This window comes from Phytophthora cinnamomi (genome assembly GCF_018691715.1).
Source record: "Phytophthora cinnamomi strain GKB4 chromosome Unknown Contig45, whole genome shotgun sequence".
In the NCBI taxonomy this organism is placed as follows: Eukaryota; Oomycota; class Peronosporomycetes; order Peronosporales; family Peronosporaceae; genus Phytophthora; species Phytophthora cinnamomi.
This window is the reverse complement of record NW_027150978.1, coordinates 457,423-483,694: the sequence shown is the minus strand read 5'-3', so window position 1 is coordinate 483,694 and position 26,272 is coordinate 457,423. Positions and strand designations below refer to the sequence as shown.

Sequence of the window (26,272 nt, the reverse complement as noted above, 5' to 3'; positions counted from 1 at the left end):
CAGATGCCGCACGGGCGAGCAATCAACGAGGAGCACAGCTTGCAACGTAGTACGACACTTCCCCCACAAGCACTGCGATTCGGGCCGTCACTCGGACGCAATTTTGCTAATTTGACCGCACAGGTCGCGCTTGTACCAGGGTTCAGTGCGTGCCAACGCCTTCGTCATGAGGTCCGCTGGGTTTTCCTTCGTTGAGATGTACTAGATCGCCATTTGGCCGTGCCGCCACGCGTCCTTGAGTGCGTGGAACCTTATGTCGACGGCCTTTTGAGCATTGCCGGAACCCTCTTTCTTGATCCGGTGAATCGTGGACAGGTTGTCAATGAACAGGGTGACTTTGACTGGTTTTTCAATGTCCTGAAGGATCTCGTCGACGGTGAGCTTGATCCAGTCTGCCTGTTGAAGACCGTCGTCCGCAGCAATAAATTCGGCAGCCGTGCTGGACTGGGCGACGACGGATTGTTTTGCAGAACCCCATGCTATCGGAGTTCCAAATAACTTGATCACGTGTCCGGAAACCAATTTTCTGTCTTCCAAGTCGTTCGTGAAGTCAGCATCGGTCGCCAACGAGAGTCCTTCCTCGTTGGGCCTAATTTTCAACCTCAGTTCCTGTGTACCACTGAGGTACCGAAGCAAGACTGCTGCATCCCATGCTTGTTTGAGTGGCGTTGAACAGTGACACGCGAGTTGATTGAGTGTAAAGCCAATGTCCGGCCGAGGCACGCGGGCAAGATAGAGCAGGCTCCCGACAACTTGCCTGTACGACACGTTACGCATCTCCGCAACTTCGTCGTTGTTCGGTGCACTTGTTAGCGTGTCCAGCCTGGTATGCGGCACCATGGGCGTTAGTGTTGGTCGCACTGGCAGCATTGCGAACCGGTTGAGAGCTTCTTGGATGTAGGCCGACTGTGAGATCAGGAACTATTGTTCACTGGGCCTTTCAATTTGCATTCCGAGGAACTGCGAGGGTGCTCCCAGGTTCTTCACTTGGTATTTGACACTGGGGGCTGTCATCAGACGGATGACTTGGCTCTCGTCCGGGTGCCCTATCAGGATGTCATCCACGTACAAGCAACCGAGTTACAGATCGTTAGCCACATTCATGTAATAGAGACACTCGTCACCTGATGCTGCTTTCAGCCCGTAGCCTCGTAGAAATGAATTTATCTCGTGATGCTATTCTCGACCAGCTTGCTTGAGTCCATAGAGTGCTTTGCTGAGTAACCACACCTTCTCTTCTTCTCCTTTTTCCTCGAAGCCTTTAACTTGACGCACATACACGGTTTCTTTGAGGTCCCGCTTTCAGATAAGCTGCAGGCACATCACCCTGCCGGACGTGCATCTTCCGTCTCGTGGCCAGCACGAAGAATACGCGCACACAAATAATGTCTGCAACTGGCGCTCTAGTTTCAACGTAGTCCAGCAGGAATACTTGCTTGTCGCCCCTCGCACACACTCGAGCCTTCTACAAAGCTTGATTTCGCCGTCTGGCCTTGTTTTGATACGGAATTGAACCGTGTTCTCGAGGATGTGAGCGCCGGGTGGAGGATCTATGAGTACGAAAGTGTTGTTTTCCGAAAGAGCCCAAATTTCTGCGACGATTGCCTTCCCCCAAAAATTCCACTGCGGTGATCGACGAGCTTCTACTATATTCAAGGGTTCGCGGATGATTTCAGTGAGCAGGATGAAGCACTGTTAATCTGCCTCGCAGAGAGGCGTTCTGAGAGGCGGGCACGAGTCAGCTCTGAAGTACCATTGACTTCCTCAACTTGTTGTCTGGACAGACTTGTGTCTCGCAAAATTTGTCGGGCCGCTTCCGCGCGCCCTCTTTCAGGAAATTCGGCGCCTTCGTCTACTGCAGTTCCATCACCGTTGTCGGGTGGGGGCTGGTCGTCGTCCAGCACCACTTCGTCCGCTAACATGGTGTCCAGAATGACTACATCCGTGGTTTCTTTGACGGGGACGACCGTGCCCGGGAACGTAGACTCGAAAACCGCGAATTTCTTCACTGAAGCCTATGAAGGCTCCGAGATTTCCCCGCCCATCGAAGCGCACATTCTTGCGGCGCAGTGGATCGGGGGTCCTGATCACCATTGTCTGGCCGAAGATTGGTAGGCGGTTCAGCATAGGCTTTGTTCCAAAGAGTCTCTCATGCGGTGTTACAACGGCCACACGCTTGGGTACTCGATTCCTGATGTACGCAGCGTGCGTTAATGCAAATTCCCACAGGTAATGGGGCAATTTGCTGTCAATAAGCATGGCTGCCGCCATCTCCGTCAAGGTGCGGATGGCCCGTTCTGCGACGCCGTTTCGACTGCTACGGTAACGTGTAGCGTGTTGGTGTCGAAGGCCTTCGGCAGTAGCGAACTTCCGAAAGTCGGAGCCGAGAAACTCCGTGCCACCATCCGTGCGAACCACCCGAATGTCTGTCTCGGGAACGCCGGCTTGTCGATGGGTGAACCGAAGGAACTGCTTCGCATACAGACTTGCTTCATTCTTGTGCTTCTTACCATACACGGTAATATAGTCTCGCCACGCTACGACCATGAAATACTCGTTTCCTTGATAAGAGCGGGCAACAGGGCCGCTCAAGTCCATCTGACATACACGACCCGCGATTTTGTCACTGCTAGTTCTTGACTGCGGAGCGGAGGCCCGAGTTACTTTTGCAAGGGCACAGGACTGGCAAACTGGCACGTCTTGTTCCTCCGTAATACTTACTCCACCCACAGCACCACCACTGCCCAGTCTTCTGCAGTCATTGTAATGTTAGTATCCAATCCTTCGGTGCCATTCGGAGAAAGAAGCTCGCGGTCGTACGGACATGAACGCTTGCGGGGCCGGTGTAACATCCTTGAGCAGGTCCGGAGTGTCCACTTCGTATACTCCATCGACTTCTCTTGCGTGGAGCAGCTCTTTACGTCTCCGCCCGCGCATTACCGACCAGTTATTGTTCTCGAAGCGCACGATGTCGCCTGCCCTAAATAATTGCAACACGGATACAAGTGTTATGGGTAGTGTTGGTACAACGTAGAAATTGGGAAGACGGACTTGATCGACGTGTGCATCCTTTCCTTTGCCGACAATTACTGAAATCGTCAGGGTCCCTTCCTGGGATATGGATATCGCCCTGCCATCGGCGACTGTGACGAGGACGCGGGGGGGGGGGGGAGGCTTTGGAGGTTCATCATGTTCAGCGCTTGGCTCGTCAAGTGAAACGACGCGCTAGAGTCCAATATGACTCGATTTCGCTTGACGCAGTGGGTTCAAGCGCTGGCGCCTTCCAGGGCCGTTGCCGCGCTCCCCCTCAACCTTGCCTCCGTCGCGTTTCGCCCTTACCGCTGGGGACAGTTTGCTGCAAAGTGGCCGGGCTCGTGGCAGTTATAGCACTGGGTAGAGGTCCCCGCCGCGACTGACGAGCTGCCGATCGGTTCACCTCGTTGAACTTGTTTCCCAACAACTTGGGGACGATATTGTTAAAGTGAAAGAACGCTTTTGTTTTGTTTGCCAATTGTCTTTATTAGCCACTTTACCGCTATCCTAATGCTATCTAACAGACGTGCTCAGTCCGAAGCAAAAGCGGAAGTGAGGACGGTGTCCTCACTTCCGATCCGCTGCTTCCGTTCCTCATCGCACAACTCCTGCATCTGTATCAAAAGAGGGGAGGCAGTCTCCCTAACCCTAATGCCTCCATACCAACCATTAGCGTAGTACCGTAGACTACATCGACACTTGCCTTCGTATACTTAAACTAATATACCTAATCTTATTATGTCTGGCCCGGTGCTTGCGTACCCATCCCGGGAAGTCCAATCGGTTTCCGAACCGCACCTAGCATTCCGCGGGGCTGGCACAGCACCGGCGCCAGGCCGTCGAGCCCCAGGGTCAACACTCACACTAAGTGTCGTGAGTAATCTTAAGATTTGTAACCCCTATCAGCTCCCTGAGCTTAGCAAACTGTGTTGCCGGTAGTGCCTTTGTCAGAATATCTGCTGCCATGTCATCATGGATATTCAACCTTCCCTCTTCTACTAGTTCTCTAGTGAACAAATAGCGAATTTGAACATGCTTTGTCACCTTATGGTTTCCTGCGTTTTTGACCGTGCTAATAGCAGATTACTATCACACCACACCTGTACTGGTTGCTCTTGCGGAAATCCCATTTTCCTCAGTAGTTACCATAGCCATTCGCTTTCTTTTGCTCCTTCGCTTAGTGCAATGAGTTCTGCCTCTGCAGTTGAGAGAGAAACTGATGCCTGTTTGCTGCTACACCATGAGATACTGGTTCCAGCCATAGTGATCACATACCGAGTTACGGACATACGTTCTTTGGGTTGACACGCGAAGCTTGCGTCTGTGTACACTTCATACGTCACCATACTCGAAATTCCATCAAGAAGGAGACCGTACGTCGACGTCCCTTTCAAGTATTTGAACAATCTCCTCGCTGCCTCCCAGTGGGTCTTATTGTAACACGAAAGGAATTTACTCAATTCTCTCACTGCATTTGCAATGTCTGGTCTTGTTCCTCTTGCCAGATATTGCAGTGATCCGACTATCCCTCTAAAATCAAACTTTTGGGCCGCTATTTCCTGAGCTGACATCTTTCAGCAACGAGCTCTACTCCTCTGAGCTGCGGTGTAGTCACTGCTGTACAATGCCCCATATTGAACTTTTTCAATATTTCATCAATGTACTTGTGCTGTGAGATTGTCATGGTTCTGTTCTTTCTGTTCCTTCTAACCTCCATCTTCAATATATAGTGGATGTCTCCTAGGTCTTTCATCTTAAATCTCCCCGAAAGATCCTGTTTGAGTTTGTTGATCAGTTCCATATCCTTCGACATGATCGTAACATCGTCCACATATACCACTACAACGATCCAACTCTCTCCCACTTATTGGACATAGATGCAGTATTTTTTATTGCATCGGACAAAACCAAGGTTGGTGAAGGACTTGTGGAGTACCTTGTACCAAATCTTAGGTGCTTGCTTCAACCCATATATGCTTTTCTTGAGCTCACAGACAAAATCCGCATGTCCTGCTAACATATACCTCGGTGGTTGGTGCATATACACCTGCTGTTCACCCTCCATTGACCCCTTGAGAAAGGCTGTACTCACATCCATCTGGTGAATATGGCAATCCAGGATTGTTCCAATTGCCAGTACAAGACGAAGCGATTCGAATCGTGCCACTGGCGCATAGACATCGTCACAGTTGACACCATACTCCTGATGGTTTCCTTGGGCCACTAATCTAGCCTTAAACCGCTCAATGGTGCCGTCATCATTATACTTAACTGTTAATACCCAATGACATGGTAGCGGCTTCTTGCCAGGAGGCAGCCGAGTTAACTTCCATGTTCCATTATCGAGTAGTGACTGATACTCCAAATCCAGTGCCTTTCTCCATTGTGTTCTGTGTTCTCCGGTTAGTGCCTCCCAGAGACTTTTGGGAACTGAGATCCTATTCGCAATTGTATCTACTGCAATTGCCTTATCGATGTGGATTTGGAAGCACTTGTAGTCCGAGTACAACACAGGAATGATCCGTGGGCCGTCCTGTTGGGTTGGGCGTTGCGCGTTTATGGCTTTGATCCGGCTGGATCTGCGCTTAGCTCCCACTGGTACTGACGATTGTCTCTTCTTTCGTTTGGCTCCCACTGCTCCTGATGACCCCCTCGATTGTTCAATCACAGGAACTTCCACATTGGTCACATCGTTGGATAATGTATCTAGTACATCGATCTCCTTTAGCTCCTCCTTGCTTAGCTGATCCGGTTTTATCCCAGATGACCGAGTAATTATGCTCAAGCAGTTCTCTGTATCGAATGTTACCGACCTGGACACTAGGAACTTGCTGTTGTAAACATCAAACAGTCGGTATCCTTTAGTATCCTCAGATATTCCTAGGAATCTGCACTTGATTGCCCGTGCGGATAGCTTTTTATCCTTTCGTACAACCTCTGGTACATATGCGAAACACACGCATCCCCATACCTGGAGTGTCTTTGGGTCTGGACCCACTCCTTTAACCAATTCATAGGGACTTTTGTTCTTTAGACGGCTCATTGGCGTGCAGTTCTGCACATACGTCATGTATTTCAGTGCTTCCGGCCACCATTTAGCCGGCATTTCTGCGTCACGTAGCGCACACCTTACTTTACTCATCTTAGTCTGATGGTCTCGCTCAGCCGCTCCATTTTCCTCTGGGCTGTACACATTCGAGGTCTGAAACGTTATTCCTTTATCAGTGCAGAATGTTTTCAGAGCTGCGTTCACGAACTCCTTCCCTCCGTCGGATCTTATACGACGAATCGTGAATTTTCCCTCTCTTTCCAACTGCAGTAGCAGCTCTTTGACCTTTATCTGAACCTCTGTTTTCTTGCTGAGGACAAACGTCCATCGCCACAACGTCTGGTCGTCAATGATACTGAGAAAATATCTGATCGATCCTAGGACTCCGTATACTCCTAACGTCCTCATGGGACCATTTGTATCCATGTGTATGGTGCTGATAGTTTATCGTCCCTAGATCCCACCATATTTCTGTAACTCATTCTGCGCATTTTCATATCGGTGCATGTATGACAGAAGAACGGCACTTTCGTCAGTGCTGCTTTACTTATGCTCGGTAGTCCTGGTATCAGGTTTCCACCCATTACCTCTATTAGTTTGTATCTATTGAGGTGTCCCAATTTTACATGCCGCTCTCTAAAAGCAGCCTTTATTTGTCTGTACCCTGGTTCATTTAATGATGCAATCGGTTTTGCCTTTGCTGCAGAGCGGTTTAATTGCCTGTCTCTCAGCGTGCGCGCCTTCACATAGTAGGCCCCGTTTACTGCAATGGCTACAAATGCCAACTTATGGTTCCAAAGTACAAACTTGTACTTCCCGTCAATACTTTCCACTATTTGGTAGCCTGTGTTTTAGCCAATATTCACTAAGTATATTTGCCTTTGCTTTAGGCACAAAAGCCATATTATTGAACTTAAAAGGACGAATTCCGTCCGGACTACTCAAATAGAGCTGTATGGAGCCAACATGTGTATTGCTACGTTTAGTCCCTTCTCCAAATGTAAACCTAAACTCTTGGCTCGGCCGTTTGCTCAAAAACAGCGTTGCATCGGCGGTTAGTCCATAACCGCAGCCTGAATCTAACACCCAATCATAACCGGTGATGTTAATTACATTTCGTTCTAACAAGTCAGGGTACAAATCTCTCACCGCCTCTTCAATGGCTTTCGCCGCCACTTCGATGTTGCCGGAAGCCTCCGAGACCTTTCCAGCAAGTGCCGGAACGATCGTAGGCTCAAAGTCCGCCACGTCGTCGTCGTCACTCATCGGCGTATCCGAAACGACCGGTGACCCAGGTGTCAGCGGTGGCGAAGCCATCAGCGCATCAACATCCGCCTTGGGTTGCTTCGGCGTCAGCGTATCGCTGTGTCGTGGCTCTTGCACATCGCTTGTCATTTGAGCGACCGCAACCTTCTTGGCCCTCTTGATTTGCCGAATCATCACAGCATCGACCGGAATTTCGACGCGCGCCGCCTAGGCCTTTTTCTTGGCGGCCGCTTTTAACCCTTTCACGTGAGCGACCGGCACCGGCTTCTGCAGCGTGGGGCTCTTGAAGATGTTGGTGCGATACACGCCCAAGCTTCTGTCCTTTTTCATCGCGGGGCAGTCACGTTTCATGTGCGCGAGACCGTCCCGATTGTAGCGCCCTTCACAATAGAAGCACTCATCTTCGCGTTTCCGCTCAACAACACGCACCTTGCGCTTGCCCAGATGTTGCGACGCCCTTACATGATTTGCGGGCACAACCACCGCTTGCATAGCCTCAATTTCGCGGCGGCTCTTGTTCATGAAGACTTTGCGCAGCAATGCGTCAACCTTGTCCAGATGGAACCCGCCGTTGGTGTAATCCACCTGGTTTCCCCAGTACTGTCGTAGGAACAAAGCCAGAACCTTCATCGCCGCGTACTGGTTCGGAATCATCGTCACGCCGTCCAGTGCCTCGCGCGATTGACGATTGATCCGATTAGCTCGCCCACTGACGCAAAATCCATTGCCAGAGCCTCGTCAAACCTCGCAATCATTGCGGCCATCCCTTGCGCATTCGACTGACCGAACACAGTCTCGAGTCGCTTCCATGCAACAGACAGACTTTCGTCATTGAACGATACGCGCAGCGACTCCATGTACGACCTGGGCAGCGTCTGGTTGAGCAGCGACCTAATGTAGGTGTCTTGCTCGCTGAGATTTGCCAGCTGCCACTTGTATATCCTCTGCGCTTCCGCATCGTCCATGTCCATCGGACGGGGAATCTCGGAGCTTGTCCGCAGCAAATCCTCGTAGGCGAACGCTGGCTCTACCAGGCCCTTTACTAGCGCTTCACGTCACATAGCCGCACTCTTCTGGCGAAGGTGACCAACGATCAGGTCCTTCCACACCCCGAACTGTTTGGTGTCGCTCGGAAAGCCGAGACGGTCGAACGGGTTGCTCGCGTTGTTGCTCATCACCACTTGTACTCTTAACTTGAAATGTTAAAGTGAAAGAACACTTTTGTTTTGTTTGCCAATTGTCTTTATTAGCCACTTTGCCGCTATCCTAATGCTATCTAACAGACGTGCTCAGTCCGAAGCAAAAGCGGAAGTGAGGACGGTGTCCTCACTTCCGATCCGCTGCTTCCGTTCCTCATCGCACAACCCCTGCATCTGTATCAAAAGAGGGGAGGCAGTCTCCCTAACCCTAATGCCTCCATACCAACCATTAGCGTAGTACCGTAGACTACATCGACACTTGCCTTCGTATACTTAAACTAATATACCTAATCTTATTATGTCTGGCCCGGTGCTTGCGTACCCATCCCGGGAAGTCCAATCGGTTTCCGAACCGCACCTAGCATTCCGCGGGGCTGGCACAGCACCGGCGCCAGGCCGTCGAGCCCCAGGCTCAACAGATACGGTGGCTTGCGCTTGTGACCTACGATTACTGCCATCGCCTTGTCCGTCTTCTGAGGCTTGTACAGTCTGCGCGGTCGCTTCCGACACGGGGGTACGGCAATAACACGTGCTATATTTATACAGAAACAAAAATTAAATTATAGAGACCATTTTGCGCAGGAAAATGATAGGCCCCGAGGGCCTCTTCACCCAGTGCTTGCTGCTGCTGGCAATCACTTTGGAACAAGCCTCGCAAGCGAAGCAGCAATGGGCCGGTGGCTCAAAATTGGCCACAAGAGAGCCATTATACGGATGGCTGAGGCATGCCCGGCCATGACGCAGTCCGAGCTGGCAGCCTGGGTGAGGAAGAAGTTCAAGCTGCGCGCCAAGCCTGCTCGGAACACGATCAGCGACATCATGAAGAACGCGGAGTCGATCATGAGCGCTACGTACGGTGACGACGCCCAGCGCAAACCTACGCAAGTCTCCTCTCCCCAACTCGAAAAGCAGCTTGCAACGCCTCCTCCCATGATGCGGGCGACCTCGCCCTGACTATTGTGACCCTGAAGCATCCCCCGCCCAACACAACTGCCTTTCTCCAGCCCATGGACGCGTGTATAATAGCGTCGTTCAAGGCTGCGTACAAGAAAAAGCAACTCCACTGGGTCTACAACAAGCTCCGCGACCCCGACGCCATCAAGCACGATCCGTACGCAATCGATCAGCTCCAAGCTATGCGGTGGAGCGAAGAGGTCTGGCGTGAAATAACGGGGAAGAAGACGATCAAGAACTGCTTCCGCCACACTGGCATTTGCTACTTGGGCCCCAAGGACACCCCAGTTGACACTGATGGGTGCAGCTACGAAGACGACGTAGAGGTAGGCGATGTAATTCTTCGACTCTCAACCTTGCAGGTATAGATTCCTTAAATCAAATTACCTGCAACATTTCATTTCGCTCTGGAAGATTATCCGTGTACCCATGTGTCGGAAGTGGGCGCGGTGTCTGTAACCGCCTGCCCATTTGCGACGTTTGGCATCTAACCCACGATGTCCTGCAGCTTGGGAATCTATTTTGCCGGGTAATTGGCCGTCATTCTCCGCCATGCAAGATGGTCTACCAGGCGCTGCGACTCAATAGCCACAGGAGTTTCGGGGGGACAGCCGACCGAAGAACGACTTGAGCTCATCTATGTACTTGTAGTACGCCAGCCGGATAAACGTATGCATCGCACAGCGACCATTTGATTCTACTGCGACACCTCCGGGAAGCGAATCCGCCATGTTAAGCAGACGCTGCGATTATTGCTGGTATGTTTCCTGGCGAATTTTGTGCTCATCCATGATGCGGCGGAGAAGCTCTTGTTCGGACAGCTTCGACTTGAACCTGTCCACCAGCATTCTGGCGGCCGTCTCGAGCGTCAGGTTGGGCACGAAGACACGGACTTCCGAGTACCAGTCCGCCGCACCTCCGGATAGCGAAGCCGCAAAAATGCTGTGACATTGGAGGTCGTTCCAGCGGTGGCCACCCAGCATCTGGGCGTCCGCCAATTGATCTTGGAACTTTCTCCACCAGCGTCGCACGCCAGCGTCGAACGCTCCAGGCCTGACGAGACCGCTGAACTCTTCCAGCGTAATATTCTTGCGGCTGGGCTTCCCGCTGGGGCCCAACCTTCCCACCTCGCGCGCTGTTGCGCTTACGCGAGTCCCGTCCGCGCCATCAGCGAAGAATGCTTGCGTTCCATTAGCTGGGGCCGGGGTTACAGTTTGTGTTTCTCCTTGAGTCGCGTTGTCCTGGTCGTTTGACTGGGATATGTTGCGTATTCTTGGGGAACGGCGTGGCGTAATAGCTTGCAGAGACTGCGGCTGTTAACCTGTAGCGTTGGACTTGGGAGAGCGAGGGCTGGTGATGAAAAGCCGGTAAATTTGATTGTGTGCTTTGATCTCGAATCCTATCTGGTCCTCGCAGCATTGGGTGAGGGGAGGTCTGGCTACACAGATGCCGCACGGGCGAGCAATCAACGTGGAGCACAGCTTGCAACGTAACACGACAGAAGTCGTGTTCCTCAGGAAGTATTCTCGGCGTTGACGTCGCAAAATGGTAAATCGGTGTGCCTGAAGTTCCTTACTCAAACTGGTTGCTCTTCTCGATCTACGGGACATTGTAGTTTTGGCCGCGCACATTTTGTTCCATAGCGTCTTGACTCCGTTGTCCGTCAGTACATTAATGATCACATTGGTGGCCTTCGGTGTGACATACCTCCCGAGCAGTGGCTCCCAGTGGGCACTGTTCCTCATAACGAATTTGCGATCAAAAGTACGATTGTACTCCTGCTGAAGAACAAACTAGAAGCGTCACTGCAAAGCGAGGAACAGAAGCACCAAACCCGACTATTTTCTCTCTTTATAAAAGCTGGAGGACGTATTCCTAGTGGCGTCACACCAAAAACCCCACGATGTATCACGCCCCCAGTCCAGATTGACAGCGAAATGCAACACTCACTATCTGAGCTAATACATCGAGAATTTTTTTCTTTCGTTCAATTAGTACGGATCTGGCGTAACAAGACCCCGGAAGACGGCAGGCCGAACAAGGCACTTAATGTGGACTGGTCTGACATACTGTCGAGGGGTTATCGACATCACGACGTACTCGTCGTGTCTGCCCAACATGGCGTACGTCACAATTTTAGCCAACTTCTTTTCGGAAGTACCGGAAAATACAAATCTGCTCGAGAAACTGTAACCGCACTTAGGTACAGCATTCGTGATGGTCAAGATACCGGCATCTATCTAGCTGTTCACCTAGACGTATCGAACCGATGGTCACGCGTCAAGTTTAGCCCGTTTGGATGTGTGCCTAAAGTTGGTCTACATCCGCTTCTGGAAGCACGGCTCATTCACGATTTGTCTTATCCAAAAGGGAGCTCGACGAACGCAGCATCAGATCGCTCTCAAGTCCCGGTAATTCTCTATTGACATGTTCGTGTAATTGCACGGCAAATTGAAATTCTTCGCCAGCGCTATCCCAATCGAAAAGTAATGATGCTAAAAGGTGATATGAAGAGCGCCTTTTTGGCTGACCATGCTTCAGAACGAAAACGGCGCACGGCAAGAAGAGAGACGCAGAAGACTTCGCACATGGAGCCGTCATGGCGAAGTCGCTTCAGTCCAAGCGGACGAAAACTAGCACTAAACGCACCGGGATCCGACGACGATGGAGGGCTCGGTTGCTGACGATGAGCGTGAGGCGAAGGCTGAGAGCGACGCTTGGACGGAGGACTCGCGCTTCCCGCTGCCAGCGCCCATGGAGCATATCATGAAGTCTAATGGTGGAAATGATTACCGGCTCGGACATTTGCACAAGGACAAACTGGTGCGAATGGACAGTCTTCCAACGTCATTGCCATGCGATGCAACTTCTCTCGCCAATGCGAGCGCCTCCCTGCTACCCATCGTAGCAAGTGGGATTCTCGTAGCACCCGAAGCCAAATCAAGTGCTCCTCAAGTATGTAGTGAGATCTTAGATCCATTTTTGTGTATGTACTGCGGCGGAACAAAACCCCTGCGCATTTGGACTGTGCCTCGCTTGGTGTCAACTCTAGATCTCCAGCCCTCCCACAATTTTATAATCAGGAAAATGAACGAGGCGGAGCGCTGCGCAAAAAAAAAAACAAGTGGTTATCTATTTCCGAACGGAGGTAGTAATCAATTTCGATTCTTTTGGTCATCGGGACGTTTTTTATTTGGGATTTTCAGTGGAAGCACTGGCTATGTGGCACAAAGAAGAAGACCACGGCGGCAATATTTTAGCTCTTTTCTCCTTTATTTCCCAAAGCATGCAGTGCTTTCACAATTTCTCTTTGCTTATCTTCTACTACTGTAATAGCTGTATAGTATCGCCAGTCATTTACAAAGAAGACCGGAACTACATACATCTGCAGCAGTTAGTGGTCGCCTCTAACCAAGGCAAGTACCATTACCACCCGTAATAGAATCGATCCAAGCTCGAACGCTTGACACACGAGAGTAAATGCCGGGATAACCTTCCCTTCCGCACGTGTCATCCTTGCTCCAACTCACCACGCCGATCACCACGTCTTCTCCACCGGACCCTGGCACGACGAGCGGGCCTCCTGAGTCGCCAAAACACGAGTCGTGGTTCAGAACGCCTCCGGCACAGACCATACTCGAATCAACGGTGGCATATGCGGCACATGCTGTGTCGCTCACAAGCTGGACATCAACCCCTTGTAGCTCGTAGGGGCTGGTACCGTTGACCTCTGCATCCGTACCCCAACCCATCGTGGTAGCCCACGTGCCGGCCTTGAAGTCGGAGTCATCAGCCGCTGCCAATTTCACAGGTGCGAATTTGCTGGGTTTCTCGAGCTCGAGCACCATGAAGTCGAGCGAATTCTTCACCTTCTCATTGTAATTTGGGTGATTCATGAGCGACACCACTCGGATCTGCTCGCCGTCCTGAGTTCCATTTAGGTAGTGCGAGCCGATGGAAGCCCAACGAATGTCGTAGCGTGAGCAGTACGATGCACTGAGGATATGTGTCGGCGATATCAGGGAGCCACCACAGATGTTGTCGCCCGAGGGGGTGGATCGAAGGCTTGTCATATACGTTTTGGTGCCACTAGGGACCACACTCCCTCCCAGGATAAGCTGTCGCTCGACGGTGTGCTCCTCATAGCCATTCGTTGCGTGCGTGAAGCAGGCTAGCGCGGCGGCAAGAACTGACCAGGCCTTGAACGTCTTCATTGCGGTATGTGCAAATTCTAGTATGAACAAACTTGGCTTCCTGCGACAGCAGCAGGAGCACACACGCGTAATCTTGCGTAATCGAGTTGGAGTCTAACTCCTTGAGCACAGAGTAGAGTGATTACGCAAGATTACGCTCCGTGTACATAGAATAGTTGAGTGAGTTTACATATGTACTCGCAGAACCTGTCAAATTGACAGTAGGTCATCTAGGTGTGATAAAGTATAGATCCTCCCGAGACCATGCCAAATCGCATGAGGGACTTATTAATCTGCAAAAGACTAGGCAATTCGGGATAACCTATAGTTTTTCGTGTGTAAATCGATCGCTCAAGCGAGGCAATTCAACTATTTGAATATCACGCTTTTCACGAACTCCTGCACTTGAGCACTCCCATGCCAACTGTAACGCGCTTACGCTCGCTACCCTTCGATCATTTCCAAGTGCATCGACTCGAGCAGGCACTGGTTCGATCGGGAGTGAGATCAACACGTAGAGGCGCGGGTTCTGAGCGAAGTATGAGGGGGCTACTGCTAGGCTCGGTGTGGTAATGCACATGCATGGTATTGGAATGGTTCGAAGCATGCGAATATGAACCCGGTAGCATGCGAGGACACGTCTCGGCAACTGCCCAGTCACCAGCGTACCGATCGAGATCATTAACTTCGGTTCGTCAGTCTGCAGACAGCCCTGGACAAACTTACACTTGTATTTTGACTTTGTTTTGTATGTGGGCGTTGAAAAGTCTACGTAAATCGTCATAATACACAGCTACACGCTGAAAAATCCGTGATTTGCTTGGAGATCAATTCAATCACGATATCCTTGCTGTCTTGAGAAAGATGTGTCTCTTCAAAGAACCACCACTTCGCGCAGTTAGGGGTATTTCACCATCTACCTGGTATCCCAGTGGGTTCATACGGTACTGTACCGGTCCCAGTAAAATAGCCAGTCTTTGACCAGAAAATTCCGAACATGGAAAGTGTTCTAGTGTCCATCACGAGAGCAGGGAGGTCCATCACAAAGTAGATCCCAGCTGGTGTTCGCATAGTTGGCGTGGTCCAGGCGGCGCAATTTCAATTCAGTACTATTAAGCCGTGCTAAAGCACGAAGAAGCTCTGGATTTTATCATGAAGTAAGTTCTGATTCTAAGCTCTGTGGTTCTGTTTCTGCCAGTGCCTCTTGTGTTGGCGTGAAGTATTGTAGGAACCCCAGCGTGAGTCGTTCCAATAAATAGAGTGCCTTCATCGTCTTAACTCGAGGCACCGCGACAAAAAATGACGTCTTTTGTGGGTTAGGACGCGTTGGATGGCGCAAAGGACCGACACATGTAATCACTCGATCAACCATGAGCCGTTGGCATTGGTCTCTTACTGGTTGAAGTTGAGTCATTCGATTGAGAGTAGTCCCGTACATAGCTCGCAGACACGCAAATGTCGCTCGTAAAAAGACTTGATCAACACGCAACTGGATAATATACTATCCACAGCGGTACAAAACGTAACAGGTTCGTACCGATACATCATTCCTTTGTCACCTTATAAGTGATGTGTTTATATACTCCTAGTAGTGATTTGCACCTACACAACAGTAGTATCGCCCTAGCAACTCCGTATAAAATCTAGACAACAGAAAAGGTGGATCACACATCAGTTGATCAAGTTACTGACAGTACCCTACCAATTTGTAATTGCTCTAATGGGGGGGGGGGGGGGGCAGAATTTGGGGTCGAACATTCACCAGCTTTCCTCCATTTTTAAAATCACAATCTTTCAGCCTGTGCACAAACTGGATGCTGTTGAAACATACGGTCATTGGCGGTATCCGTAGCAGAGCTCAAAGAGTTAATCTTCCCGATGGTGCTGCTAGCCTTTGCACCGTGGCCAATGACCATGATCACTGGCCATGTCCTTCACAAGAACAGCTGAATCCTGCGTTTGCGCGGAAGACCGTTCACTTTCGTTTGCTTCAGCTGCTGAACACTGGTACAAGATGAAGCTGAACTTCACATTGTTACTAGCTCTCGCTTTCGTTTCTACTGCTCAAGGCGATTCAAGTCACCACACCGGGCCAGCGAGTTCTTTCAGCACCACCAGTGTTGTGCCAAGCGGATCGAAGACCTATGTCGCTGGGTTGCGATCCAGTGCAGCCGGGAACAACTTCTGCAGCGCTACCCTCATCACTCCGACGCACTTACTTGTCGGCACATATTGCTACTCGGGCAATATCCGGTGGGCTTCGATCGGCTCTCACTACGTCAACGGAACCCAAGATGGTGAGCAGATAAAAATTGTGGCAATCCAGAGCCACCCGAAGAGCTCGAGCGCGAACTTCTCAAACGATGTTGCCATTCTCACGCTGGAGAGACCGAGTAAGTTCAAGCCCGTGGCGCTTGCGTCGGCTGGTAGTTCTGATGTTAAGGACGGCGAGTGGGCTGCGAAGATGGGATGGGACGACACTGCAGGAAGCGGCACAATGGCGTACGAGCTGACACGCGCAAACGTTCAACTGATGGACAATGCAAACTGCGCCAAGCAGACAAGTATCGACAACACCATGCTGTGCTCACGAGGAGCTACCAATACGACTTCCTGCACGGGCGACTATGGAGGTCCTGTTATTGTCGAGCACCGCAGTGGCGATGTTGTGGTGGGCATCGTAAGCTGGGGCAACAACTGTGGTCAACCAGGGTACCCCAGCGTGTACTCACGTGTGTCAAGTGCTCGTGCATGGATCGAGTCTGTTGTCAGGGGTGTGTGCTTCCACTGAAAATCCCAAATAAAAAAACGTCCCGATGACCAAAAGAATCGAAATTGATTACTACCTCCGTTCGGAAATAGATAACCACTTTTTTTTTTTTTGCGCAGCGCTCCGCCTCGTTCATTTTCCTGATTATAAAATTGTGGGAGGGCTGGAGATCTAGAGTTGACACCAAGCGAGGCACAGTCCAGAGGCGCAGGGGGTTTTGTTCCGCCGCAGTACATACACAAAAATGGATCTAAGATCTCACTTCATACTTGAGGGGCACTTGATTTGGCTTCGGGTGCTACGAGGATCCCACTTGCTGAGAGATGTTGCATCGCATGGCAATGACGTTGGAAGACTGTCCGTTCGCATCAGTTTGTACTTCGCAAATGTTCGAGCCGGTAATCATTTCCACCATTAGACTTCATGATATGCTCCATGGGCGCTGGCAGCGGGAAGCGCGAGCCCTCCGTCCAAGCGTCGCTCTCAGCCTTCGCCTCACGCTCATCGTCAGCAACCGAGCCCTCCATCGTCGTCGGATCCCACATCGCTTCCAGCACACGACGCGCGCCAAGTCGAGCGTGGGGCACGTAGCGCATGTACATGCGAGACACGGGGGGATCGGTCCGGGCACGAAAGGCGGGCGCTCCTCGTCCACCCAGGAAAACTCCAGTGGCAGCCTCAGGCATCGTCTCCGTCGAATCCGTCGAATCCGGCGTTCCAGGCCTCGGCGCAGCAGGGTCAGCTCGTGGCGTCGGCGAGGTGGGGGACGAGAGTCGTCCGGGCAGTTGGCAGGGGCAGCGGGGCGGCGGTCCATCTTGCACTCTTTCTTGACTTGACCACAGCTGCTACTCGATCTCCCATCGAGTTGATTCCACGTTTCCAACGCACTCGACAACTTGGGGGCCCACGTGGAAGTACATTGCAACCCGGACAATCTCCCCACGTGTAAGCACACCTCCTACGTTCCTAAGCAGTAGGGTTTTCCAGACGGCCTGGCGTTCACTACCCGTTTCCGTGATCTCCATCAGCCGCCAACTTTCGAATTGAATCCAGAAGCCAGTGTGTGGGGGCCACTGTGGCCAGTGAGCGGGGGAAAGCGCGGGAGATTCAGAATCCAAACTCAATCGGTTTAGAAGGGGAATTATGTTGAGTAGGCTGAAATATGATTGGAAACGGTCATCTATTTACTCTTGGGCGGAATTTACCGGACGGCGGTTTGATTTTACAGGACGGCCGTTGTTGAATTGGTTCCTCAAGGATTTCAGTCTCCACGACGCAGATAGGTGAAAAATGTAATACATGTATTTAATCAAAATCAAAGTGCAAAGAAGAAGAACAACTAATGTGCATGAAGGAGTGAGTCGCTGACTCTCACTGGAGGCTTCTATTTGGGCGAGTCTAGCTGTTTTGCCTGCTTTCGCAATATGCTTGCAACTGTGACCCAAACAAGTTGACCGCGTCGACTTTTCTGTTGTTCGGCGTCTCGATTGGCAGTTCGACGGCGCTTTTGCAGTGCTGGAACACATCGGCAGCCTCTACAAATGACAAATTAGTCGTCGATAGACCAAGGCTAAGAGCTCGTAGCTCATTTTTTCTCATCAGAAACTTCAGCTCACAGCGTTTCTTGAGCTGGTTACGATCCACCAAGTCATTCGGTTGAATCCGCCGAAGAGGAGGAATCCTTTCGGCTGCGTCACCGCAGCGCCAGTATACCCGCGTTTGCTCTGCAGTGCCACTTGGTAATTTCATGTCCTCAGGGAACAAATGCATGTTGCCTCCCCAATGATGTACAGTATACGAAGAATCGCCTTCAATCCTCACACTAGCAGGCTGCTCTGTTGCACCTGGATCACCTCCCAAGGTCTCACGTTGTTCACTATTACTGACCGCTGGCTGATTAGAACGTAATAACTCCAAACAACGGGCTTCTTCTAGCCTCTTCATAATCGAGTCTGCAATGCTATTACAAGTCGGAACATCAGCATGAGCAGCGCGCTCTTCCAATAATGAAGTGACACCAGACGTCAACAGCTCATATAGCTCGTCGTGTGAGTCGACAATTTTTTTCATATCTGTTTTTCGGCCATCTATTAATTCTTTAAGAGAATTTTGGGCTGCACAAACTTGGTTGAGAATTGTAATGTGTGGCGGTATACCTGTAGGTTGAATAACACTGTCTAATCCTTCTGTCTTCACAAACGAGCTCAAGTGAGCAATTAAGTCAGAATCAGCAGATAATGGTGACTGGAAAAGGGTATGGTTTTCGTGGAGGTGTTGGCGAAGGAAGTCCAGATGATAGATAACCGAGGCTAGCGCAAATTCTGCAATAAATTCAGCAGACCGAGGTAATCGTGGGAAGCAAAGCCGCTTTGCCTTTTGAACTGCTTCGTCGCCATTAGTAAAATGGGGAGATAAAATATCGAAATCAGACTTCAAAATCGGTAGACCGCTAACCGTTCGTCCAACGAACATATCTCCAGCTGCATCATGCCTTAAATACCGGCCGTGAACCCCTCCCATGGCCCATCCTGCTCTAAGATGAACTGCAACCGCTGGAGGACATGCTGTGGACCCTGACGAACAAAATGTAGATGCGATTTGTGCATGGAGTGCGTTCCGATATCATTGGTATCCGTACCGCGGCGAACAAGCTCAGTAGCAATAGATGATGTCTTTAGTACGCGTCCTAATACTTTTCTGAAGCGTTCATACTGGTCATTACCAGGAAATAGATGGGTTTCTGAGACGTCACCACCGTATGAAGCCCAATACATGCCTATCACATCAAAAACTTAGTTAGACTTACAAAATGATTGTGCGCATAGTCATTCAAACATAGTTATTACCGAGTGCGAGAATGGGGCCGATTTCTGGAGAGGTTGGATTTGCGTATACGTGTCGTGGATCTCGAGGTCCGGATCCCCGTTGATCGTTTTTCATGTGCGCAAAATACACACAAAGAGCATCCTCGCGCCATTCCAAATGCCCATAACATATAGATGCCGTGTTCGCAGCTCGTGATATCAAATTCCAAGACATTATCATAAATGTCCTAGCAGATATCATATCCCGCAAAGAACTAGTAAGCATTCACATGGCAACTTGCTTGTACAGACTCAGAGGCATTGGGTCCTTTCCAACATTGATTTGACCACGCCCCTTCCCGGTTGCTTCAGCAACCTTGCGCTGAAATCCCTTGAAGTGACTGCTGAGTTCTCGGGCAAAGTCTCTAGTCATCACTCGATGATAATCTTGGAAAAAAATTATAAAATGCTGACCGATGACCAGTGTACGTAGAAAAACTGTGATAGAATCCATTGGGCTTTTTTTAGCAACACAATCCAAGTCATGAAGCCACGTTCCGTTATCTGATCGAAGTGAATAGGTGGATTGTCAGGAGCCGAAGTCAATGCACGTCTAATTGATGTTTTATCAGCGATACCACTCTCGTTAAAAACAACTTCGCGGGCAAACGCAGCTGGGATCAGCGACGGCTTGTTTATTTAACATCTACTGGAGAAATCGGGTTGTAGAACCCTGATATGAAGCACGCGACTTCACAGATATTGTGCTTGCGCGCGCATCAGTGGCTTCTTCTTCCAGGTCAGAGAACCCGCCGCGCTCTGCCCACTCCATCTCGGTTAGGAATGAAAAGTCGCGTGAATCTTGTGCAGGAAACGCATCTTGTAAATTCTGAGCCGTGCGTAACCGATCGAGCTTTATATGAAAAAAATGTATGGAATACCGTTTTCGCTATTTGGAATTCGTAGGACGTCCTGTCCGGTAGATCTCTGTGCCATTTGCCTTCCTGTCCGGTATATTACGGACAATTCCTAACGGAGGTAGTATCTGGAGCGATTCCGGCAGCATTTATTTCAGTCCTAAATCCCGAGAAAATACGGGAAGATTGGCTCCCAGACAGATAATACTACTGTAGTAGTTCTTTTCTTGCGTACTTCTGATCAAATTTGGGATTTGGTCCGATTTGATCCGTCTACAACGCTGCGGGAGTCGCTCCACTGTTAGCTAGGAAGCCATGCATTGACGTTGTCTATTGGCTGCTGCCGGGTCATTTGAGCACGAAGGCACACCTAAATTACCGAGTCGTCCCACATAAAAGCACCTTCGCCAATTTCGGAACCGTCACAAGTGTTGTACCGACTTCCTTTGTTTGCTAGGCCTGGTCCAAGTGAAGAACGTGTTCGGAGCTGGGCAATTTCACGTCTTTCAATTGGCTAACAGTTTTGGTACACTGTGCCCATTTGGAAGCGCCAACACGACGTGTGCCAGCCAGAGAATTTTTGTGCTAGCAATATGGATAGTGAAACTGCTGCAATATGTACAATTGTTATTGCCTGTGCCGCTGCTGCTACCATCTCGGTTGCGGACCAGCGCAGCCTTCGTGGGATTTAACGCACACCTCAACATTTAGCTCGACGACCTTCGAACAAGCTTTGCATGCCAAACCAGTGGTGGCCAAAAATACATTGCTGGGAATTGTAAAAAAGTAAAAAGCACGCAATATCTACTGCAACTACTCTCCGGCCCTGCAGTAAGTACTGCAATACCTGGTTTGTTTTGCAATACTATTGCAATACTACCCCTCAACAATAGCGTCGCTGCTGCCGTTGCCCCCCCTTCATCGCCACCTAAATACGCTCAACTCCTTCCCGGACAAGTACTGCTCACGAACAAATCCCAGTGGATGTGGTTGAGCACGAATACTCTGCTCGTATCTCTCCATGTAATCATCTCCAATGCAGCTCGCGAGATGCTTCCGCACGTTCGAGTATCCAGACTTCCAAGCCTGTTTCGGTCTGGTGGGGCACTTTCGGCATTGATACGAGACCACACCGTCGGCGAGAGAGATGTTGTAGTAGAAGCGGACGTCGCCAGGAACGCTTGTTGAGGTTGCACTTCGCTGTCTGATCGACTGGATCCCTACCGCGAGGCAGATGGCCTGCGCGTGCTGGCACGTGCCACCGGGGTCTGTGGTTGAAGATGGGAAGATCTCGCAACCTAATTGGCTGGACTATCTATGATACTGGAATGTGATTGGACGACAACTTCAATTTGGGTGCTTATGATTTGCATGTGTTGAGTCAACCGTTTTGAGCCGCAGCCGTGACTAGGCGGATCAGTCTTACGACTGGCAACTTCGTTTGGACCGCAGCCGAGATCGTTTGGACCACATCTACAAGCCTCGCCTACTAGGGAACATTGCATACAGTAGGGACTGCTAGCTGGCCAACACACTAACCTAAATCGAGCTCACTTTCGGATTTCCTTCCAACTACTCACTCGACTACCAAGCCTCATTCGCACACTCTCAATTACGCTGTCGATCGAAAGTGGGCTGGAGTGGAGGGCCATGGTGTCTGCTGGTTAGAAGACAAAAACCAAAGTGAGACCTGCTCACAGCTCCAGCTAACGAGTTCGCGCCCAAATTTGGAGGCCGAGCTCTCGTGACCACACGCCTTGCAGTTCGCGCCAAAAGCGCTCGATGCGTAAATCAGCGGGACCTTTGGATATCACCTTGAAAAGGGATCCCGGAATCGCTTGAAAATAAGTACTGCAATATCCGGCGGCGCTGCAATACGTATTGCAATACCCCAGAGCGCTTGCAATAAAGTATTTCTACTGGTATTGCAAAATGCCAATACCCGCAATACATTTTTGGCCATCACTGTGCTAAACATACACACTGGTACAAGAAGCTGTGGTGTGGCAAGGCTTCATGTCTTTCATCTACAGAGCAATCTACAGTGTAACCACTCGCCACCCCGCCCCCAACGCCAAGCACAAGCTAATTAATGGTGTCGCCTTGACGATGATGTACTTAGCTGAGGGCGGCACGATGGGCGGTGGCCGTGGTGGTTGGCGGTGCACGCTTGGACCAGACACAGCACATGTGCCAGTCGTGACCAAGAATCTCAACTATTTACCTAGCCCTCGTTTCATTGGCACACGTTCTTCACTTGGACCAGGGCCTTACTGACAGCAATGTTGTTGATACCGGAGTGCATAGAAAATACATCGAAATGCATGTTTGTGCGAGGACCATGCCTGCGACTCGTTGAGAATGTTATCGCAGTTCTCGCAACAAGTAAAATCTTATCATCGTCTACTTGCCCGACACTGCGGTCTATCAAGCTTAGACTAGCTAGCTCACCTACTAATGTGCTAGCACCTGAACCTCGGGCACGTCGAGCCTTGCCCTCGAATAACCTGCAGTGATCGTGTGCGCGCTCAGCTCGCCCCACGCCTTGTCGATCGAAATTAGCCACACCGTAGGTAGCAGCAACATCTAATGCCTGCAAATCAAGCATCACAGTCGAAATAGGAACGCCCTCCCCTCTCAAGTCATTGATCCAAACCACTAACGCCTTCTCAGCGTCCATGGAGAGGGCGGTACCGCATCCGCAGTGTCGGGCCTTCTTCTGGCGTCGGCCCTTCACTGTTTTGCATGCGGCCTCGATGTGGCCATGGCGTTTGCGCCACTGATAGATGAGTTTGCGCCGCCGCTCCTGCGCAAACGAATCAAGCCCCGTGTAAAATGTGGTAATAACAGCTCTGATATCACCGCATTCCGCCCAGGCCGATAGCACTCTCAGTTTCTCGCCAGCCGAGATTGCTGTACACCTGCGTGGCATGGCGCCAATTTGATTCTAATGGCCACATGCAATGCGGTGACAGTGTCAGTGATAAATAGAGGAATGGAATGCTGTGATTTGATTGGATCAGAGGATTTGTCAGTCATAAGCAGACGTCAGTAACAAACAAAGGAAGTCGGTATTCGGGAACACTCATGTCGCTGGCGGTGATCGACAGTTTCGTGAGACCGTATAAAAAAAACTGACGCAATCCTTAGATGTAGAATGACATCTTGCTGCCGAAATGCGTAGGGTAGGCACAACAGCGTCGATAGCCCCGAAGCACTGCGTCTCAACGTGAGTCCCTTTTCCTACAACAAAAATGTACATGTATTTGTTTGCAGCAGTTCTTCTTAATTAAATAACCCTACGTTAGCTCGGCGCCAATCGTAGAGAACCCCGTAGTGTTGATGAGTTGAACCTTCATGCGGCTGCGAGTACTGGTTCAGGCTTCTTTGTCCTAACTGAATGATTTACAGACTTGTTCTCTGCCCACCCAGTTGAACTGCGTAGTAGATGGTATCGGTAGATAGACGGTTTCCAACGTTAAATACAGTGGATCATCCTTCGGCAGCATCAAAACATAATGCCCATGTGGGACTGCCAACAAACTTGGGGTTTGCCATTCTTGCCATCCAACTCTTGAATAGATAAACACACCTGCAGGTTGTCGCCGAGTTTCTCGAATCCCGGTGTGTGAATGATTGACAGAAAGAGCGTTGCATAGAACGCATCCAGACCGTCCGCATGTTCCTTCATAAGTAATTGTACGTTCTGAATCAGAGTATTTTGTTGACTATGTGTGCCGTGTACAGTTCGGTGTACCCCAGCAAGTGCAGGAACTTCGACTCTTTAGTAAACTCACATCTCCAATACGTAACATATTGAATACTTCCTTCGGACTTTCATTCGACCTCAGCCACGATCTGCTTAGCAGCGCGTGAGAGAACAGCAAATGTTCGAACAGGAGTGTATGCATCAGAGCTCGCAAATGGCGATTTTCAGGATACCCGCACCCGCCTGATCGCTCCTCTTGGTCACTCCGGGTACCCGCACCCGCCCTACAGCACCGTTCGGGTACTCGAACTTTGCCCGGCCCATTATATACAAACAGAGCCAATCAAAACAAAATGTGCAATATATGGTGAGTTCATCTTTACTCTCAGTCGATGAGATCGCTATTAGATCTCACTACGAGAATATCATCTAGCATCGATGGATTGAGGGAATTCCGCGATTTACACATTACGGTTCCCGCAGTGGAGAAACTGCTTTCCGATACGGCGCTTGACGCCGGATGCACAGTATCGCCCTTCCCACCATCGCAAGCTTCGGATATGCTGATTTACCTGTGGAGTTCCACCATTCCAATATGTCGAGATTGGTTTTGTCGTCTTTACCTAGGGAGCAGCTCATGTTTTTGTCGAATTCCTCTTGCTCAGCAAGATTTACGCATGGTGTATTTTCGTCATCGCTCTCGTCCGAAGAGCACAAGTCTGCAGCACCCATAATGAATGAAGCGGAACTTGTTTTCTGCCTTTTGTGCGAGCGAGGACGGCCTGCACACGGTTTAGTAGATGATACAGTCGACCGGGTTGGTGAAGCACTGAAGAACCGTTACTCTCCCAAGCGTCTTGTACAATCGCTGTCGTTGCTTGGGACGAAAATAGCACGGAGAAGCGGGCTATATCTATAACAAAGGCAAGCGGCTGTACTGTATGTACAATTACAGATAGACTCGGGTACCCGCAACCCACCCGAGGATAATTTCGGGTACCCCAAAGTTCGGGTATACCCGGCCGGGTAAGCATTTTACTCGGGCTCGGGTACCCGATTGCGAGCTCTGGTGTGCATACGGTTAGGGGGGTTCTTCTGTTCAGGAACTTACCGAAGCAACTGGAACAGTGCCACTAGCTCTTCATCCGAGTTCGTCTTTCGTACCAGCCGGAAAGCTCTGTTATCAGTAAACCAATGCCACTCCTTACTAGCTTTGTACTTATCCACGTGCGTCTACCACCGGAGGAAGGTGAGGTTGTCTCAATGCCTTGAAAGCGGTCTCTAGCTTCGCGTGGAGCTTCAGAAATAACTTGCTTGTTAGGTATTGGAGTGGTGAGCTGACCTTCTCCACAAGACCCGCTAGCCCGGCGGTGTTAGCTCTGCTTTCGTTTGCAGTTTCGGTCCTCAGCTCGTCCACTTACTCGAACAATCACAGGCTTCTTTTCGTCGAAGCCAGGATCAGGATTATTCTTCAGAATATTTTCCAACGACAAGCTTCGTGGGACAAATGACGACTGTCACTTAGCCCACCACTCCAGAGGCGTGGCGTGGCGGTTTGCAGTAGAGAGACGATTTGCAAGTGCTTGGTCTTTGCGTGTTTGACCGTACGCAGCTCTCGTCCTCCACCTCGAGTCTAATCTTACAATCTATTCTATACTACGCGATCGGGAAAAGATGATTTCGTTCTTATTTGCACAGCACAGCTTCTTGAACGCTCGAAACCTACCATTTCCAACGATAAGCTTCATGGGGCAAATGACGAATGTCACTTAGCCCACCACTCCAGGGGCGTGGCGTGGCGGATACCCCCGAAATATTTCATCCGTCATAGTCGCGACCTGGAGGGTTAACACGTCCTTCTCGACAAGGTAGCTGATCACTCTGCACTCAGAACAGGATACTCCTCGAAAGTATTGGACAACCAGCGACCCATTAGCTTGATGAGGAGCCGATGTGTACCCGTGTTTAAAAGCGCTGTTGCTCCTCCAATTCTGACCGAGTGAGTGGAGAATCTCGTGGCATCAAAACCCAACTTTGCTGCAGCCCTTTGAATAACAGCGGCAACACTTCTGGCAGTGATGCCGCCCTTTCCTGTCGATAGGGCTGGCTGGTAGGTTGCCGTTTTGATTATTGAAGCTGCTTTCCAGATTCATATTGCTGCTCGAACTGGGCAAAGTACCTTATCGCCGGACTTGTGATGATAACGGATTTCTTCTTGGCCGTACTGGTTGTATTTCGCACCTCTCAGTGTGATACCTACAACTGTTGCTTTGCGTGGTGAGGTCGGTACACATTTGGAGTCGAAGAATTGAATTGCCGATAGTCGTAGGACGTAATTGCGCTTTGTTTCCGATGTAAAGATATTCCGATCTTCTCAT

General features: G+C 50.3%; 4 protein-coding genes across 4 annotated transcripts; 2 read left to right on the top strand and 2 right to left on the bottom strand.

Moving 5' to 3' along the window:
• Positions 1-201: 201 nt before the first annotated feature.
• On the bottom strand, positions 202-840 carry IUM83_15638 (Integrase catalytic core protein; the record flags this gene model as incomplete). The annotated part of the gene is made up of 1 exon (XM_067940471.1): positions 202-840. One exon carries the CDS (start codon positions 838-840, stop codon positions 202-204), a length of 639 nt encoding a protein of 212 aa, XP_067790648.1.
• An 8,376-nt stretch (positions 841-9,216) lies between these two features.
• Positions 9,217-9,501, top strand: IUM83_15637 (Eukaryotic peptide chain release factor GTP-binding subunit; the record flags this gene model as incomplete). Its single annotated transcript, XM_067940470.1, has 1 exon — positions 9,217-9,501. The coding sequence occupies one exon, from the start codon at positions 9,217-9,219 to the stop codon at positions 9,499-9,501; it is 285 nt and encodes a 94-aa protein (XP_067790653.1).
• A 53-nt stretch (positions 9,502-9,554) lies between these two features.
• Positions 9,555-9,869, top strand: IUM83_15636 (uncharacterized protein; the record flags this gene model as incomplete). Its single annotated transcript, XM_067940469.1, has 1 exon — positions 9,555-9,869. The coding sequence occupies one exon, from the start codon at positions 9,555-9,557 to the stop codon at positions 9,867-9,869; it is 315 nt and encodes a 104-aa protein (XP_067790654.1).
• Positions 9,870-10,250: 381 nt separating this feature from the next.
• On the bottom strand, positions 10,251-13,715 carry IUM83_15635 (serine protease trypsin-like protein; the record flags this gene model as incomplete). The annotated part of the gene is made up of 2 exons (XM_067940468.1): positions 10,251-10,644; positions 13,009-13,715. The coding sequence occupies 2 exons, from the start codon at positions 13,713-13,715 to the stop codon at positions 10,251-10,253; spliced, it is 1,101 nt and encodes a 366-aa protein (XP_067790655.1).
• Between the last annotated feature and the right edge of the window lie 12,557 nt (positions 13,716-26,272).